This window comes from Schistocerca americana, chromosome 5 (assembly GCF_021461395.2).
Source record: "Schistocerca americana isolate TAMUIC-IGC-003095 chromosome 5, iqSchAmer2.1, whole genome shotgun sequence".
Lineage (NCBI taxonomy): Eukaryota > Metazoa > Arthropoda > Insecta > Orthoptera > Acrididae > Schistocerca > Schistocerca americana.
Window position 1 is genome coordinate 336,072,645 of NC_060123.1, and position 16,988 is coordinate 336,089,632.

Genomic DNA, 16,988 nt, shown 5'->3' on the forward strand with positions numbered 1-16,988 from the left:
GTTAGCAAACTGGACTCGTATTCGGGAAGATGACGGTTCAAACCCCCTTCCGCCCATCCCGATTTAGGTTTTCCATTATTTCCTTAAATCGCTTCAGGCGAATGCCAGGGTGGTTCCTTGAAAGGGCATGGCTGACTTCCTTCCCTACTCCTATGGGATCGGCGACCTGGCTGTTTGGTCCCCTCCCACAAAACAACCAATCAATCATAAACCTATGCTGGTAAAATTAGTGTTAAAAAATTATGTAACTATGTATAATACAAGCCAAAATCTGACATGACGATATACGATCAGAAGATATGTAAAATGTATGATCTGAGACGAATGCAAATACAATACAATACAATAATCCATTGGCCTATCTCAGGTGGCGTTAGTAGAACAATATGTTGTTGATTAAGAAGCAGCATAACTTTAGTTTTCTCACTGATATTCTGTCATATCCAGAGGAGCTGGTACTTTCCAAGGGTCTGATGTTTTTTTTTTATAATTTCATTAGACTTTGCAGGTTTGAAGTGTGGTGTAATCGTCGTGGAATATTGGGAAAAATAAAGTAATTTTATGGTTCTAGTGGCGACTGGGTGTTTTGTGTATGATTTTCCTTATGGATGTATTGTTGAGCTCATTTGATGTAGTCAAACATGGCAATAAAAAGAGTTATCAACAGTTGACGCAGTATCGTTCGAAAATTATTTTCGAATGAATGAAACTAATTTTGAAATCCTTCTGAAATTTATTTATTTCTTCTTTATAAAAATGTCAAACACACTTATAGTTGAAGACAAAATTGAGGCATGCATCTGCAAGTTTTCAATGCCCCGTGGAAACTTGTATCCAATCATGAATCATGACAGCCACAGATAAAAACATACAACAAAAACACGCTTTACCAGAGATGTACATTGGTCAGTAGCGGTTGCTTAGCAACTGCGTCTGCTTTCAGCAATAGAGATTTGGGTGGACTGTATGTGCATTATGTTAGTAAGAACGTGTGTACCTTCCTTCGTTTTCGCGATTCTTAGCTTTGTTTCGGCGTTTGCTGTCGAGACGGACGAAAATGGATACATTCTTTATTGTCCGTGCATGGGTAAGAAGAAAACCGCTGTTGCTATGCTACCAGAAATGTTACTATACTGCAAAGATTCTTTTACTTATGTTAAATAATATGATTTTCAGGTAGATTCGGCAACCAGGCTGACCATTTCTTAGGAGCTTTAGGTTTTGCGAAAGGTCTGAATAGGACTCTTGCACTACCACCATGGGTTGAATACCGGTACGGAGCACCGCGATCGGTGAGTGCATGAAACAGGGTAAAGCTCCTTATGCGGATTAATTATGTATACCCATGCAGTTATAATTGCCCGCGCATTTCAGCAATGTATGACTGCAACCAAATTCACACATACTCACTAAACAAGAAAATAAGACACCTTATAGACAGTACATATGCGTTCGTATTATACGATTTATAATACAATTCCCTCTCATTATGAACCTACTTGGATGGAAAGCGGCCCATTTTTCTATTAGTGTGATTAAGAACTGTGGGCCTGATTCAATTTTTGGACTTTTGTAGTAACTATACTCTGTCCAAGCTACCAATTTAATCGCAGTTAATATTTAGTTGATTTGCTACCAAAGTTATTCGTGTAATGAGAACTGCCAGCAGATGTTACACAATGAAAAACATGTAAAAAAATTTTACAGATACAGGTTCCATTTGACACATACTTTGAAGTGGAGCCTCTGCGCAAATATCACAGAGTTATAACCATGGAAGAATTTATGGACAAACTTGCACCTAAGATCTGGCCTCCAGAGAAGAGAACAGGTTTGTTTTAAATGGAAATTCCAGAAAACATTCAACCCTTGACCTGTAGTAGCATCAGATTTCTTTAGTGGTAGATAGCCAAATTGTAACTGTCATAAAGTTGTCAGTATGGTTTGGGAGCTGTTGCGCTCATTTTACAGTTTTCTTGATACAGTGTGTGCATGGCACTTACAAATGAGCATTCAGCTGTGTTCTTGAATGTTCAAATTATTATTTGGAAGATAGTTTACTAATAACCACCAAATATCACACTTGTAATAATTTGTACTATTGGGTGTTATAATATTTATGTTAATAGATACCAGGTTTTGAATTCTCTCTCTCTCTCTCTACTTCTGCTTTTAAGAGAAATGAGAAGTGAATCAGCAGTTGAAGGAAGCAGTTATGTTCACTTTAGTGAACAACACATCCCATCAGTATTGTCTGGAGTGTACTGTTGTGACATAGATGTCATCTGGGATGTTTCTTTTTGTATGTTTTAGTTGTAGATATCTGTTAATATTAATTGAAAGGCATAAGCTGGATAAAATAATGGATATGTCACAACTTAAACAATGTTTATGGTACCTGCTGATCTGCAGCTGACATGAGGCCTAAGTTTGTTATGAGTTAATGAAGCCACAAATCTGTTTTCTGCTGTATACATTGTTACTTGCCATATGGTATTAGCTTCAACCACAGATTATTTGTAGATATGGTCGACTGAAGCTTTCTGTACCTATCGTCTGCTTTGACCTGTGACTTGACTGTGTCATGTTGTATATCATGGCATTCCGGCATATTTGAAATGGATCATGTTTGGAGAGGTTGTGTGGAGTATACAGTAGTGTGCTGTATTGTGGGGCGTTGGGTGTTTGTTTCTAATTATTTGTGAGTGCTGTTAGTGAGTCATTGGACTTTTGGTAGAAGAGTTTGTAACAGTTTGCTAGTGAGTCATTTTGATTTCGGCATTTATGGAAATAGATTCATTGTCGGGTTTGGAATTGTTAATGTGTTGTGTATATGGTTGGAGATTTAATTTGTGTTTTGTTTTTCATTATTTCTGATGTAACAAAGTTAACAAGTAGGTTCAAGCATGCCACAATGGGGGATGAAATCTTGACTGTGATTAAATACCTACAGTTGTTTGAGGTAACTGCAGAATATGTGAAGTGTTAAGTTTGTGGAGAAGGTACGAGACTGACGAAAGTTGCTGCATCTCGGACCACAGACCAGTACATGCAGCATTGTATCTGGAAGGTTCATGATTTGAGAACTGTGGGCTGGCCATTTGAGACTGTGTTGATGACACATTATTTCTCTTATTGCTAGATTTGTTGGCCTACTTTGGTTAGCAATGATATTTTTTTGCTTTTATTTCTTCATGTTGTGTTAAAGTCACCTCTCTGTGTTTGTTGATATGAAAAATTCTGAGTTGCACTGTGGTTCAGAATTCACTTTAAACCGTAGGTCACCCTATAACTGACGGGGGAAACCTGTTAAAAAGTTTTGAGGAAAGCATAGGTGAACCATCTCCAACTTGACCATGCCAAATAAGAACTGTAGTGTTTAAAACAAACTTTGGATTGACAACAACTTTATTTTATTTTTTGTGTATGGTATGTGTGTTTATTTGCATAATCGAGTGTTTCTTCTTTATTGAAACTGGTGTTAGTGCAATTTGTTTTATAAATTTTTGGTTTGTGTAATTATGTTGGATTTTGATTGGTAGGTATCACAGAATTTTTTTTACTCTCATTGGTGCAAAGATAAGTTTTTGATCTTAATTATATGCACAGGTTTTGATTTATTATACTGTGGACTTTGCTTTAGCTGTAAAGGTCAAATTGAAATACCAGGTATCAGTTTTGTCCCCCCCCCCCTTTTTTTTTTTAAATATCATGGCTTTAGTAACTGCTGAGGATGTAATTTGCTTGATTTTTGTGTTAGTATTTGTTTTGGTATCTTTTCTGTGACAGGTTTGTTGAATATTTAGTTAGTCCCGACCCAAAAGCCCCAATTCTTGTGAGTGTCCTGTTAGTTTTATGTTATTTCAACAATTAAATATGTTTTGTATTATTTTTGCATATTCATGTATGCAGTGGTTGACAATATAGTCACCATATTTTATATGCTTGAAATAAGGGTGTCCACCATGTTGATGATGTCACAGTCAGTCGACAAGTTGTACTACAATCTTCAGTTGTGTCCATAGATGGCACAGTTTTCTTTGGGAGTGAATTACGAACATAAAACTCTATATATCTACACTTTTAAAACTTAAGATTTCAGCCTGGAATGTAGACTGATAATCATCTCAAATTGCACTTACTGTAGCCACAAAGAAGTCTCAGGAGCAACAGTAAACATATCTGACAGAGTAACTCTGACTGTTTTTATGATCTGAATTCCATATAGGTTTGTTTTGTACACTACTCTACAAGTCCGAGTCCTAAAGGAGGATTGTTACTGAGGACAGCAACATCTTTCTAGTAACTCACAATGCCAGCTGTCATTCAGTGTCCTATTTTGGCTGTTGCAGCTTCTATTTGTGTAACTGTGGCAACAGTAGAGTTCACCAAGAGAAGTGCCCCTGTAAGTTCTGTATATTCTGTACCGAGGCTTGGAAGAGAACTGGTTGCTTTGTCAGGTGATATCTTATTTTTTCCTCTTCATTTGGAACAAGCAAGCAAAAATGCTCTGCCTTGTCTGAGAAGGTAATAAGGCACCAATTGGAGACTGGCATTTCATTTTCTGGCTGATGCAGTGCTAGTCAAGGATTTCTGTGATTGATTGATTTACAATTACAATTTACAATTGATTTACAATTTGGCATGGTGTAAGTGTCTTCCAGATAGAGTGTTCATGCCAAATTGTAGTAGATAAGCTGTTTTCTTGGTGGTTCCTTCTCCCATAATTCTCACTGCAGTGTTTGGTTTCAATGCCACATGAAGTTTTCAAAATATGTCTAAACCAGCTGTGACCTGTTGCTCTTAAGCAACATACTTTCTAAACTTCCACCTGTAAAGTGCATCTACTGAATTGAATAAAGGCCTTTGCATGATAGGCTGCTGGGGATATTGAAAGAACAGCAGAACACTTAAGTAGGAGCTCCAGAAATCTGTTTACTTTGACTGGTGTTGCGCGAAACAAAAAACAGAAAGGAAATGTATTGCTATTATTTTTCTTGTGTAGGACTGTGTTCAACGTTTGTTTGAAGGTTTACAGCATTTCTGTTGACATTTTGCACCTTGTAGTGTGCTTAAATAAAAGTTGAAAATATAACGTAGTTGGATGGATAAAAAATCTACTCACCAAGAGGTGGCAGGAGAACACACACATATAAAAGGTATTAAAGTTTGCAAGCTTTGGGAACCAGTGGCTCCTTCTTGTGGTAGAAGGGTTGAAGAGGAAGGAGGAGAGGCGAAGGAAAAGGCCTAGTGAGGTTTAGGGAAAGGGTAAAGTTCCGAAAAATCACCCAGAACCCCAGTCAGGGGAGACTTTAATGGACAGGATGAGAAGAGAAGATTGATTGATGGTGACTGTGCCAAACAAGATTTGAAAACCTGAGACTTAAAGATGGAAGATAAGGTAATATGCAAGACGGAGATTACCGAGCGAGGTGGCGCAGTGGTTAGTACACTGGACTCGCATTCGGGAGGACGACGGTTCAATCCCGTCTCCGGCCATCCTGATTTAGGTTTTCCGTGATTTCCCTAAATCGTTTCCGGCAAATGCCGGGATGGTTCCTTTGAAAGGGCACGGCCGATTTCCTTCCCTAACCCGAGCTTGCACTCCGTCTCTAATGACCTCGTTGTCGACGGGACGTTAAACACTAACTACCACCACCACCAAGACAGATTACTGCCAAAATGTTGTGCACGAGTTAATAAGATTGAAAAGCTACATGCATTGAATGTGATAGAGGTGTGCTGCAAAAAACAGACAGGTCATAAAATGAAAAATGTAGAAAACAGGAATAGTTACTGTGAAGAAATGCAGAGACCAAAGAAATTAACATAAATTAAGGCCAGGTTAGTGACAATAACTAAGGACATGTAGTGTCAGTTCCTGCCTGCTGAGTTCTGAGAAACTGGTCTCTGGGGTAAGTATAGAGCTGGTAATCTTAACTGAGAACTTGTAGATAGTCATGCCAACGTAAAAGGCTGAACAGTGTTCACATAATAGCTGGTATACGACATGTCATTTCACAGTTGGCTCTCCCTTTGATAGAACATGTTTTGCCAGTTACAGAGCTGGTATAAATGGTGGTAGGAGAGTGCATGGGGCAAGTCTTAAAGTGGGGGTTTGTCCTATGCACCCTCCTACCACTGCCTATGTGAGCACTGTAAGTAACAAATCATATAATAGCAATAGCCACCTGTGAAATGTCGTACACCAGGTGTTGTGTAATCACTGTTCAGCCTTTTACATCCGCATGACTGCCACCAGTTTATCAGTTAGCAGTTGCAGCTTTCAGTACTTCTCTGAGATATGGGGTGCATCTTTGTTCTTCATTATACAGACTAGTTTGACCACACTAGAGACATCTGTACCACGTAACCACTGTCATATGACTGTTCATTATCGCCATACACACCTGACAACTCAGCATGGATTGTTGCAGTGTTATTCCCCCTCAAATTCAAGAAATGAATTACCACACAATATTTCATTTTGTCATTGGGCTGTGCCATTTTGCTTTGGCTCCTCCAGTGGTGTGCTACAGTACTGTGATGTGTAGATTCCTGTGCACAGACATGAATCTGCAAACATGTAAAAAGTAGTTACATAACTTTATTTTTTCGAGTTGATGATTAAGATGCTATGACTTCCCTTGTAGACTTCAAGGTCAGCAATGAGTAGCATGGACACTTGAGTTTCAAAGTTGGTTATAGCTATTGGATAACAATATTGGTCCAGTAAAGCTTGATGTGTGTGTTGAGAAAGTAGACTGGGCTTGGTTAGCTGGCAATATTGTAATCTGCCTCTTCTCTGTGACAGTTCATATTTATGTTGATGTATTAGGGCTAGGTTGAATCAATGAAGGGACACATGTAAGCATTGTGCCTTCTGAATTGAGACAAAGTTGAGTGCTGTTTCTCTTGACTTGCCTCAGCTGCAGTTCTACTAATTTCCAGTTGCAGGCAGCCATGAAATGCACAGTAATCCTGTGCTGCCTGGCTCTTACCACAGTCCAAACAAATGCTTACACTCGCTGCAAGTGAAAGGTACTTGAGAATGAAAGTACATCATTGTTTAAGTGGAGTGAAAATATAAGTAACTGCATAGACAAAAAATCTACTTGCCAACTGTCGACAGGAGGACACACAAATAAAAGGTATTACAGTTTGCTAGTTTTCAGAGCCAGTGGTTCTTTCTACTGGCAGAAGGATTGAAGAGGGAGGAAGAGGGTCGAGGGAAAAGGAATGCTGAGTTTTAGGGAAAGGGATAGAGTTTGGAAAAGTCACCCAGAAGCCCAGGTCAGGGAGACTTACCAGATGGGATGAGAAGGAAAGACTCATCGGATTTGAAAACACGATAGCGAAAAAGTGAAAGATAGGGTAACATGCAAGACGGAGATTACTGCTAAAACATGTGCACGATTTAATAAAAGTGAAAAGCTGAATGCATTGTATGTGATAGAGATGGGTGGGGGATGACAAAAAATAGACATGTCAGAAAATGAAAGATGTAGAAAACTAAAAGGGAGTGAAGAAAGGGTAGTCTCTGTGAGGAAATTAATGTAAATGTAGGCCAGATGGGTGGTGAGAACCTAGGAAATGTACCACCAGTTCCCACCTGTAAAGTTCTGAGAAACTGGTGTCTGGGGGAAGAGTCCAGATGGCACATGTGATGGAATAGGCACCAAGGTCACAATTGTCATATTGTAAACTACGCTCTGCAACAGAATATTGAGTTTTGCCAGTATACACCCCCTGCCTATGCCCACTCATTCTAATTGATAACTTTGTGGTAATCATGCTAATTTAACACAGGGGTAGGAGCCATAGGGGAGGAAGATTTGTGCAGAAGGAGCATGGGGTCTGCCAAAGATATTGCAGAGATTGGGAGGGTGACGAAAAGCTATTCTAGGTGTGGTGGGCAAAATTTTGGACAGAATGAACCTCATTTCTGAGCATGATTTTGGGAATTCATTGCCTTGTCAAAGTAGCTGATAAATACATTCAAGACCAGGATAATACTGAATGAGAAGTAGTGTCCTTGTAAGTTTTTAAGGGATCAGCAATACCAAGATTAGATGTAGTGGCCCAGCAAATCTGTTTTTGAACTAGGCTTGTGGGGTAATTATGTCTCATTGAACGCTGGGGTGAGAATGTCTGCAGCTGAACAGATATGTTTGATTCAAATGCTAAAACTGTATGGGAAGGAACATTTGACATGGAAAGGTTGACAACTGTCAAAATGTAAAACACACGTGTGTGTGTGTGTGTGTGTGTGTGTGTGTGTGTGTGTGTGTGTGTTGTTCACTCACCCCACTTTAATATTGATTTTATTTCATTTTCGTTTTTCACTATAGAGCCTACTTATTCAGGTTGCACCTTTCTCGCTATGCTTCATCTATTTAGTCTTTTTATGATTTTTCCCATGAATTCATACCCAGTTGTATGTATTTTTATGTGTTATTTATCCTTTGTTATGGACCCTTGCACCATCCATCTGCACCAATACAAAGGACTTCCCTATCCGTTGACAAAACCTAGCACTGCATACTATTCCTGCATTGTTGCCTCGCTCATGTAATCTCCCCAGATGGCCTGACCATCAGATTGCCCACCTCTGGTTGCAACCCATTCTTCTCCAATTATCTATCTGTTCAAATTCTATCAGCCAATAGCCCTTACTAACCTATTCCTGTAAATCAATATAAATCAAGCCCAACCCACCTCGTACTACCTCCTCTCTACCTTTAAAATGCTTCTGCTCTGCAATCCTAATTCCTGCATCCCATCTCCCAGATTAAAACCTTTGCCATCCAGGAACTACAGCGGTACACACAATGACCCCTCAAAAAACTGTCCAATTTGTTCATCTCATACTTTTGCCTTGGACTATGATTATTCACCACCACTACAAGAACCTCCACGAAGCCCCCTCAAAACCCTTAATTGCCACCAAACCTGGCTTTGCAGACATACTGCATTTACCACACCCTCAGAAACTCGTTCCTTCCACCCTGCAGGACCCAGAGCTTAAACAGATCCAAAACACAGTTATAAATACTTTTGCACCACTAACCCTACCAATCAGAGTCAATCCAGAATCAATATTGAGCTCCGTCTGACTCAGTTTACTCCTCCATCTGACTGTGATTTACCCTCACAGACTCCAATCATCCCTTGTTAACTTACCAGAATTTCCTAACTTTGAACTTTGCCTCACAGTCATTCCCCAAATTCCTCACCATGGAAACGAACCTGACATCCACAGATTGAGCTGCAATCCACCACATACGAGGGGGGACCCAAAAATAACCGGAATTTCTTTCTAGAAAGCATATACTTTATTGTTTTCAAATACAACCTTAATCTCCTTCGAAGTACTCTCCATTAGCATTAATACACTTGTCCAAACATTCATTCCAGCGTTCGAAGCACCTTTTAAATTCGTCCTCTTTGCTACCTGCTAGCACTTTCATGACATTGCGTTTTACATCTTCCACATCCACAAAATGCTTCCCTCTCAAGTCTCTTTTCATCCTCGGGAATAGGAAGAAGTCCGAGGTGCTAAATCTGGTGAGTAGGGTGCGTGGGTCAAGGTAGTCGTCTACGTTGAGGACAAAAACTGGTGAATGCTGAGCCGTGTGTGCAGGAGCATTATCGTGATGCAGGAACCACATGCCAGAATCCCACAAAGCCGGACGTTTTCGCGACAAACTTCTGCGAAGCTATTTCGTAATCTCCAAATAGAATTGTTGGTTTACTGTCTGGTTTTCAGGGACAAATTCAGAGTATACAATCCCTTTGATGTCAAAAAAACAGATCAACATAGTTTTCGCATTCGATTTCATTTGTCGAGCAATTTTTGGTCGAGGTGAGCCAGGTGACTTCCATTGTGATGACTGTTGTTTACTTTCGGGATCGTACCCATAGCACCATGACTCATCACTTGTAATGATTTTGTTGAAAAAATGTGGATCATCTTTGAACGCATTCTTCATTCTGAGGCAGGCTTGAACACGACGATCCCTTTGATCACCGGTAAGAAGCTTCGGCACGAATTTTGCTGCCACTCTTCGCATCCCCAAATCAATGATCAAGATGCGCTAAATTGAGCTCCAGGACAATCCGGACAAGTTCTTGAGTTGGTCGATTGTCCTGCGTCGATCTTCACTGATGAGATCATGGATTTTGTTGATGTAGTCTTCGCTTCAAGCAGTTGAAGGTCGACCGGAACAAGGCTGATCTTCAACCACCATTTCTCCCTTTTTAAACTAAGAAAACCATTCGTACACTTGTGTTTTATTAAGAGCATGGTCTTTGTAGGCTGTCTGAATCATCGCAACAGTTTCTGCTGCTGCGTTCTTGCCGAGCAACTTGACTGCTGCACGTTCCATTTCCTATAGTCACATCTGCACTGTACGTACACTGAAAGAACTGCCAAAGAAGCCACACTTCTCATTGTTGGGTGACACTGCATGGCAGAATGACTCGGCAGAGCTCTGGGGGCGCAACCTGCTACAATGTGCAGCATTACGATTCCGGTTACTTTTGGGTCCCCCCTTGTAAAAATAGACCCCGACCTTATGATCACTCCTGGCAATAATGGTTTCCTACTGTGGTTATGGACCAAGGATTACCTGGTGGATGTACCCTCCCAGTGTTCACACATCCACATACAAGTTCTGCCACAGTGACATCCTTCCAGAAGCCCAGCATGATCTCAAGTCTCTCCTCACTCGAATTCTCAGGTCCATGTCAGACAACCCTCTCCCCACTCCCCTCCCCCAAGTCACTTCCCCTCCCTCCTCCCTCCCTCCCTCCCTCCCCCCATTCACCCCCTCTCCACACTCACCCCCCACCACCTCTCCTTATCCTCTCCACTCCCCACACTCATATGTTCGACATGCTTCCCAAAGTACATAAATCCAGCCAAGCAGATACCCTAATGTGGCCAGGTACTGTGCTCCCACATAGAATCTCTGTCCTTGTGGGCCAAAACCATCAGCCAGCTATCCATAAACTGCCTTCCTATATAAAAGGCATCAATCATTTCCTCCATCTACTCTCCACAGTTCCACCCAGGGCCCCGCTCATCAGTGTTGATGCCACTCCTACACTAACAGCCCAAATGCTCATGATCTTGTCACTATTAAACACTACCTTTCCCAATGCCCGACTGACTCCAAGCCTACAACTTCCTTCATGGTTAGTGTGACCAACTATAGACTCACCCACAGTTACTTTTCCTTTGAAGGCATCACCTACAATCAGATATGTGATACAACGTTGGGTGCATGGCATCATCCTGTGCCCACATATTCGTGGTCCATCTAGAGGAATTCCTCCTAACCACCCAGAATCCCTAATCTTTCATCTGGTTAAGAGTAATTGATGACATTGTCATGATGTGGACTGAGTGAGAGTACACTCTACCCACATTCTTCCAGAACCTCATCTTACTCATTCACTTCACCTGGCCCTCTTCAGCCCAACAAACCACCTTGCTTGATGTTGTTTTCCACCTAAAGGATGGCTGCTTCAGTATGTCTGCCATGTCAAACCTACCAGCCATCAATAAATATCTCCACTTTGATGGCTGCCATCCACTCAACACCAAGAAGTCCCTTCCATACTGCTTAACCACCTATGGTTGTTTGTTGCATCTGTAGTGATGAACAGTCCATCTCCAAATATGCCACGTATCTGACTGAGGTTTTTATAGATTGAAATAGCCTTATTCAGAAACAGATCTCCCATGCTTTTTCTCGTAGTCACCTACCATCCCCCACATACCCACTGTCCAGCCATAGAGGAGCACTCCACTCATGACTGAAGAATATTCTCTGTGAATGTTTCAACTGCATCATTGTGCTCTGGAATGAGGATATCCTCCTTGTCTCACCCACCCCTCACACAATGATACTCCTCTGCCCACTGAACCTTCACAATATCCTCTTCTGTCCCTACTCCACCCTGCTCGCAACCCCTTGCCTCATCACTCATATTCCTGTGATAGGCCTAGTGCTGGCCCAAGCCCTTGCTGGCCCAAGCCCTTACATTCTCCCACTACCACCTACTACAGTCCTGTCACAGCCACTCTCCTAACCCATCTACAAACTTAGATGTAATCTACAAACTTAGCTGCAACCACTGTGCACATTCTACTTCAACATAACTGCTAAGAAGCTGTCTGTCTGCATGAATGGTCACCACGAAACTGTGGCCAAGAGACAGCTGGACCACCCAGTTGCTGAAAATGCCATCAAACATGATTTGCTTCACCTTAAGGACTTTTTGCAGCCTCTGTCATCTTGATTCTTCCCACCAACACCAGGGAACTCTTCTTTGTTCCCATGAAACCCCTGGCCTTGGCCTTTGCTAGTCCATGTTCTCCATCTGCCTATCCCCATACCTACTCCCACTCCACTACTGCACATGCCTTCTATCCTGTTAAAGCACTTACATATTCCTTTCTCCTTGTCTATTTCTCTGCTCTTCCCTTCTGCCCTCAATCAGCCTGCAGCACAGCTGCACCCACATGCAACACGAATGTCTTTTCCCCTACCATTACTCTGTTATCCTTCACCCTCTCTGCTCCACAGATGTTCTGTATCCCGACTACCTACCCAGCTGAATTGCTGCTCACCTCAGACGCAATTGTATTCAGACCTTAATGCCTGGAGGTGGAAGTGAGCATGTGTGCGCGAGTTGTGCTTGGGTGTGTTTTCTACTTCTGATGAACGATGTAGTCTAAAAGCTAAATATTTCTGGCATTCCCTTTTATTGCGCCTGTCTGTGACTCAGTGTCTGTTTGGTATGTGATGAGTAGCAAATAAGTAAATAAAAGGTTGACGAAATCATCTTCACTGTAAACAAAAACAAAAAAAGAACTTTCAGACAGTTAGTAATTATATATGTATGAGCACTAAAGCCTAAGTTCCTGCAGAGCAGCCACAGATTTTTGAAACTGGTCATTTATAGATTCCCTTTGCTGTATGCACTGAAACAAACTCCACCAAACTACCAAGACTAGGATGTGTGTAAACGATGACTCCAGATTGCCACATCAAGGATGCCAGATTGTCTTCCTACATGAGAACCAATGCACCTAGTTACATATTGTCTTTTGCTGATGAGCATTTAGTTCTGTGCTGCAACTGTGGTCAGTAGTGCTTTGACCACCATTTCCACACATGCTGTTTACCCTCCTCAAATAGCGGCCATCATGGCAACTTGGATGATGACTCTGAAAGCAAGACTCTGGCTCTGCTATCAGGTATTCACTGATAAGAAAAAGCTTGCAGTAGGACGTATAACTCAGCTGGGCTATCTGAAAGTTGTGTAATGGGTTGAGAATTTAATTCTTTATATGTCAGCACTTGGTCTCCCACAATTCTTCTTAAATGTGCCTTGATAGATTTTATACTTGCTTCTCCCAGCCCACCAAAATGCAGGTCAGGAGGCAGGATAAAATGCCACAATATCGTTATTTTGTGATGCTTAGTTCTGAATTAGTGTTGCATGGAACTGAGTGCTGAACAGCTTGTGCAGCTCACACAGCTCATTCCTTACTACCACTAATGTTTTCTCACTGTTGCTGAACATGTCTGTGCAAATGGCTAGTCATAAAATGAATCTTTGAAGAGCAGCAATGAAAACTTGGGAGGATACCAGTGACCAGCTCAATGTGTACGGCCTTTGTTGCCACACATACAAACAAGGCAAAGTAGACTTTTGTCCTACTTCTGCTCCTCTTTCTTCTGTCCCTGACACATAGTCGTCCTCCATATTCAACCTCACAGCTACAGAAATGGCCATATTTGCTCTACACAAACCAGAGGAACTTGCTCAATGAGCTGGGTTGCAGTGGTTGCCTTTAGGTTATAGTAAGGCAGGCACATGTGAATTACTTTCATAATTATAGGTCTTCCATGGGGTATCCAGAACCTTTTTCTGAGGTTTGCTAAAGGAATAGATATTGTGTGTTCAACAACCAATTATGCTCACCCATGACAATTTAGTTACATGATGTTTAGGCAGAAGAATCTTCTGATTGTAAGAAGCTTTTGACTCGTCCAACCTGATGCCCATCCTTAACAACTGTTCTTCAACGAGAATGGAATTAAATGAGTTAAGTTTGCTTTCCTAGAGAAAGGTGTAACCGCTTCTTGCTTTCTATCATATCCATAACTGGCTTGTTTCCACAGGACTCTGCAAGGGGACACAAGAAGATGCATTTGTCTCCTTTTAAAATCTAAGTACATGTTTTTCATTCATTAAAAAATTCCCACAGATTCCTATCAAAGGTTTATCAGTGACTCAGAACTGCAATTTTAGTATTGCTGGGACCCATAGGAGCTACTGTGACTCTATCACTGTATATCTTGGATTTTTTGGTTGTAACCCTGTTCATTGGAAATTAAGCCAATTCCTATAGGCAGTGTCATTTTTCTCACTGTTCTGCAGTTGACAGCAATATACATGTCAGTCATCCATTCCCAGTTCCCATGAGGACACCCCTCCCTTTGCTACACAATGGAATCACAATACTGGTTTACTGCCTGTTGTGGAATGAAGATGATATTTGATGGCTTGCTCATTCTATTTACATTCAGTTATAACCAGCAGAGCTACTGTAGTAGGCTGTGATGAACACAGCCATGCTATACTGTAGGTGTGTACATTATACTTAATAATGGGAGCTAAATATATCTTCAGAAAAAATTCAGTCCTAGTTTATTAATTTCACTGGCTAATTTTAGGGCAGTTTTGGGAAATTTCCTTGATACAACCAGTCAGATGGTGGCACTGGGTTGCATCTTTAACAACTCACCCAAAAAATGTAGCTTTCAAAACAGATTTTATTCAGTTTTGGTTATGCTAGTCAACACTGAAAATAGGAAGCATGGGGCTAAAGCAATAAATCCATCAACGTGGTCAGATGTGAAGTTTTCTAAACAAAGTGTTAAAGATGTCATAAAAGTTAAATAATTTTTCTTTTTTTTTTTGAAGATTATTCCCTGTTTCTCCATTTCATGGAAGATTAAAGTGCCACTTTTTAATTGTTTTTGTTCATAGGCAACAGGGTTTTCTCAGTAAGTCTGAATTTTTATATTTCAGATTTTTAATTTTAGTGTCTGTCTAATATTATTGGAAAACAATTTCTTGTGAGGATTTTCTATGTACATAATTGTCACCTTGGTACAGCAACTGCATAGGATAACTTACAATTCCTGTTACTGAAAGAAAGATGTTTGAAAATATCTCAGAATTTTAAAGCTTCTCTATAAACAAAGTGTTCAGAAATAATTCTTATCTAATGTGATTAGTTATTTTGAAAAGACCACTACATTTAGATTTGTCCTGTTTTTTCCTATTGAAATCGATTTCTTTTTGTTAAAATATGAGATAGCTACTTCTTCACTGTTCAGATGGTGAGTTATGTACGTGTTCGTTCCAAAATCAACTAACTGCAACTATTGCAAAACCTATTTTACGTGCAATGAAATACATAGTAAGAATATAATAGAGGGAAACATTCCACGCGGGAAAAATATATTTAAAAACAAAGATGATGTGACTTACCATATGAAAGCGCTGGCAGGTCGATAGATACACAAACAAACAAATACATACACACAAAATTCAAGCTTTCACAACCAATGGTTGCTTCGTCAGGAAAGAGGGAAGGAGAGGGAAAGATGAAAGGATGTGGGTTTTAAGGGAGAGGGTAAGGAGTCATTACAATCCTGGGAGCGGAAAGACTTACCTTGGGGGGAAAAAAAGGACAGGTATACACTCGCACACGCACACCCACACGCACACGCACCCACACACATATCCATCCGCACACACACAGACACAAGCAGACATTTGTAAACACAAAGAGTTTGGGCAGAGATGTCAGTTGAGGCGGAAGTACAGAGGCAAAGATGATGTTGAAAGACAGATGAGGTATGAGCGGCAGCAACTTGAAATTAGCAGAGGTTGAGGCCTGGCAGATAACGAGAAGAGAGGATATACTGAAGGGCAAGTTCCCATCTCCGGAGTTCTGACAGGTTGGTGTTAGTGGGAAGTATCCAGATAACCCGGACGGTGTAACACTGTGCCAAGATGTGCTGGCCGTGCACCAAGGCATGTTTAGCCACAGGGTGATCCTCATTACCAACAAACACTGTCTGCCTGTGTCCATTCATGCGAATGGACAGTTTGTTGCTGGTCATTCCCACATAAAAAGCTTCACAGTGTAGGCAAGTCAGTTGGTAAATCACGTGGGTGCTTTCACACGTGGCTCTGCCTTTGATCGTGTATACCTTCCGGGTTACAGGACTGGAGTAGGTGGTGGTGGGAGGGTGCATGGGACAGGTTTTACACCGGGGGCGGTTACAAGGGTAGGAGCCAGAGCGTAGGGAAGGTGGTTTGGGGATTTCATAGGGATGAACTAAGAGGTTACGAAGGTTAGGTGGACGGCGGAAAGACACTCTTGGTGGAGTGGGGAGGATTTCGTGAAGGATGGATCTCATTTCAGGGCAGGATTTGAGGAAATCGTATCCCTGCTGGAGAGCCACATTCAGAGTCTGATCCAGTCCCGGAAAGTATCCTGTCACAAGTGGGGCACTTTTGGGGTTCTTCTGTGGGAGGTTCTGGGTTTGAGGGGATGAGGAAGTGGCTCTGGTTATTTGCTTCTGTACCAGGTCAGGAGGGTAGTTGCGGGATGCGAAAGCTGTTTTCAGGTTGTTGGTGTAATGGTTCAGGGATCCGGACTGGAGCAGATTCGTTTGCCATGAAGACCGAGGCTGTAAGGAAGGGACGTTTGATGTGGAATGGGTGGCAGCTGTCATAGTGGAGGTACTGTTGCTTGTTGGTGGGTTTGATGTGGACAGACGTGTGAAGCTTGGCATTGGACAGATGGAGGTCAACGTCAAGGAAAGTGGCATGGGATTTGGAGTAGGACCGGGTGAATCTGATGGAACCAAAGGAGTTCAGGTTGGAGA

The 16,988-nt window shown here is 41.4% G+C and overlaps 1 protein-coding gene across 1 annotated transcript in view; it reads left to right on the top strand.

Annotated features, from left to right (window-relative positions):
- The first annotated feature begins 902 nt into the window (after positions 1–902).
- The window catches only part of LOC124615728 (GDP-fucose protein O-fucosyltransferase 1), a 109,196-nt gene continuing 93,110 nt past the window's right edge, over positions 903–16,988 (top strand). Inside the window, exons 1-3 of the mRNA XM_047143797.1 lie at positions 903–1,087; positions 1,177–1,292; positions 1,708–1,831. Coding sequence (XP_046999753.1) covers positions 967–1,087; positions 1,177–1,292; positions 1,708–1,831 — 361 coding nt within the window. The 5' untranslated portion in view covers positions 903–966. The remainder of the gene's footprint in view (positions 1,088–1,176; positions 1,293–1,707; positions 1,832–16,988) is intronic.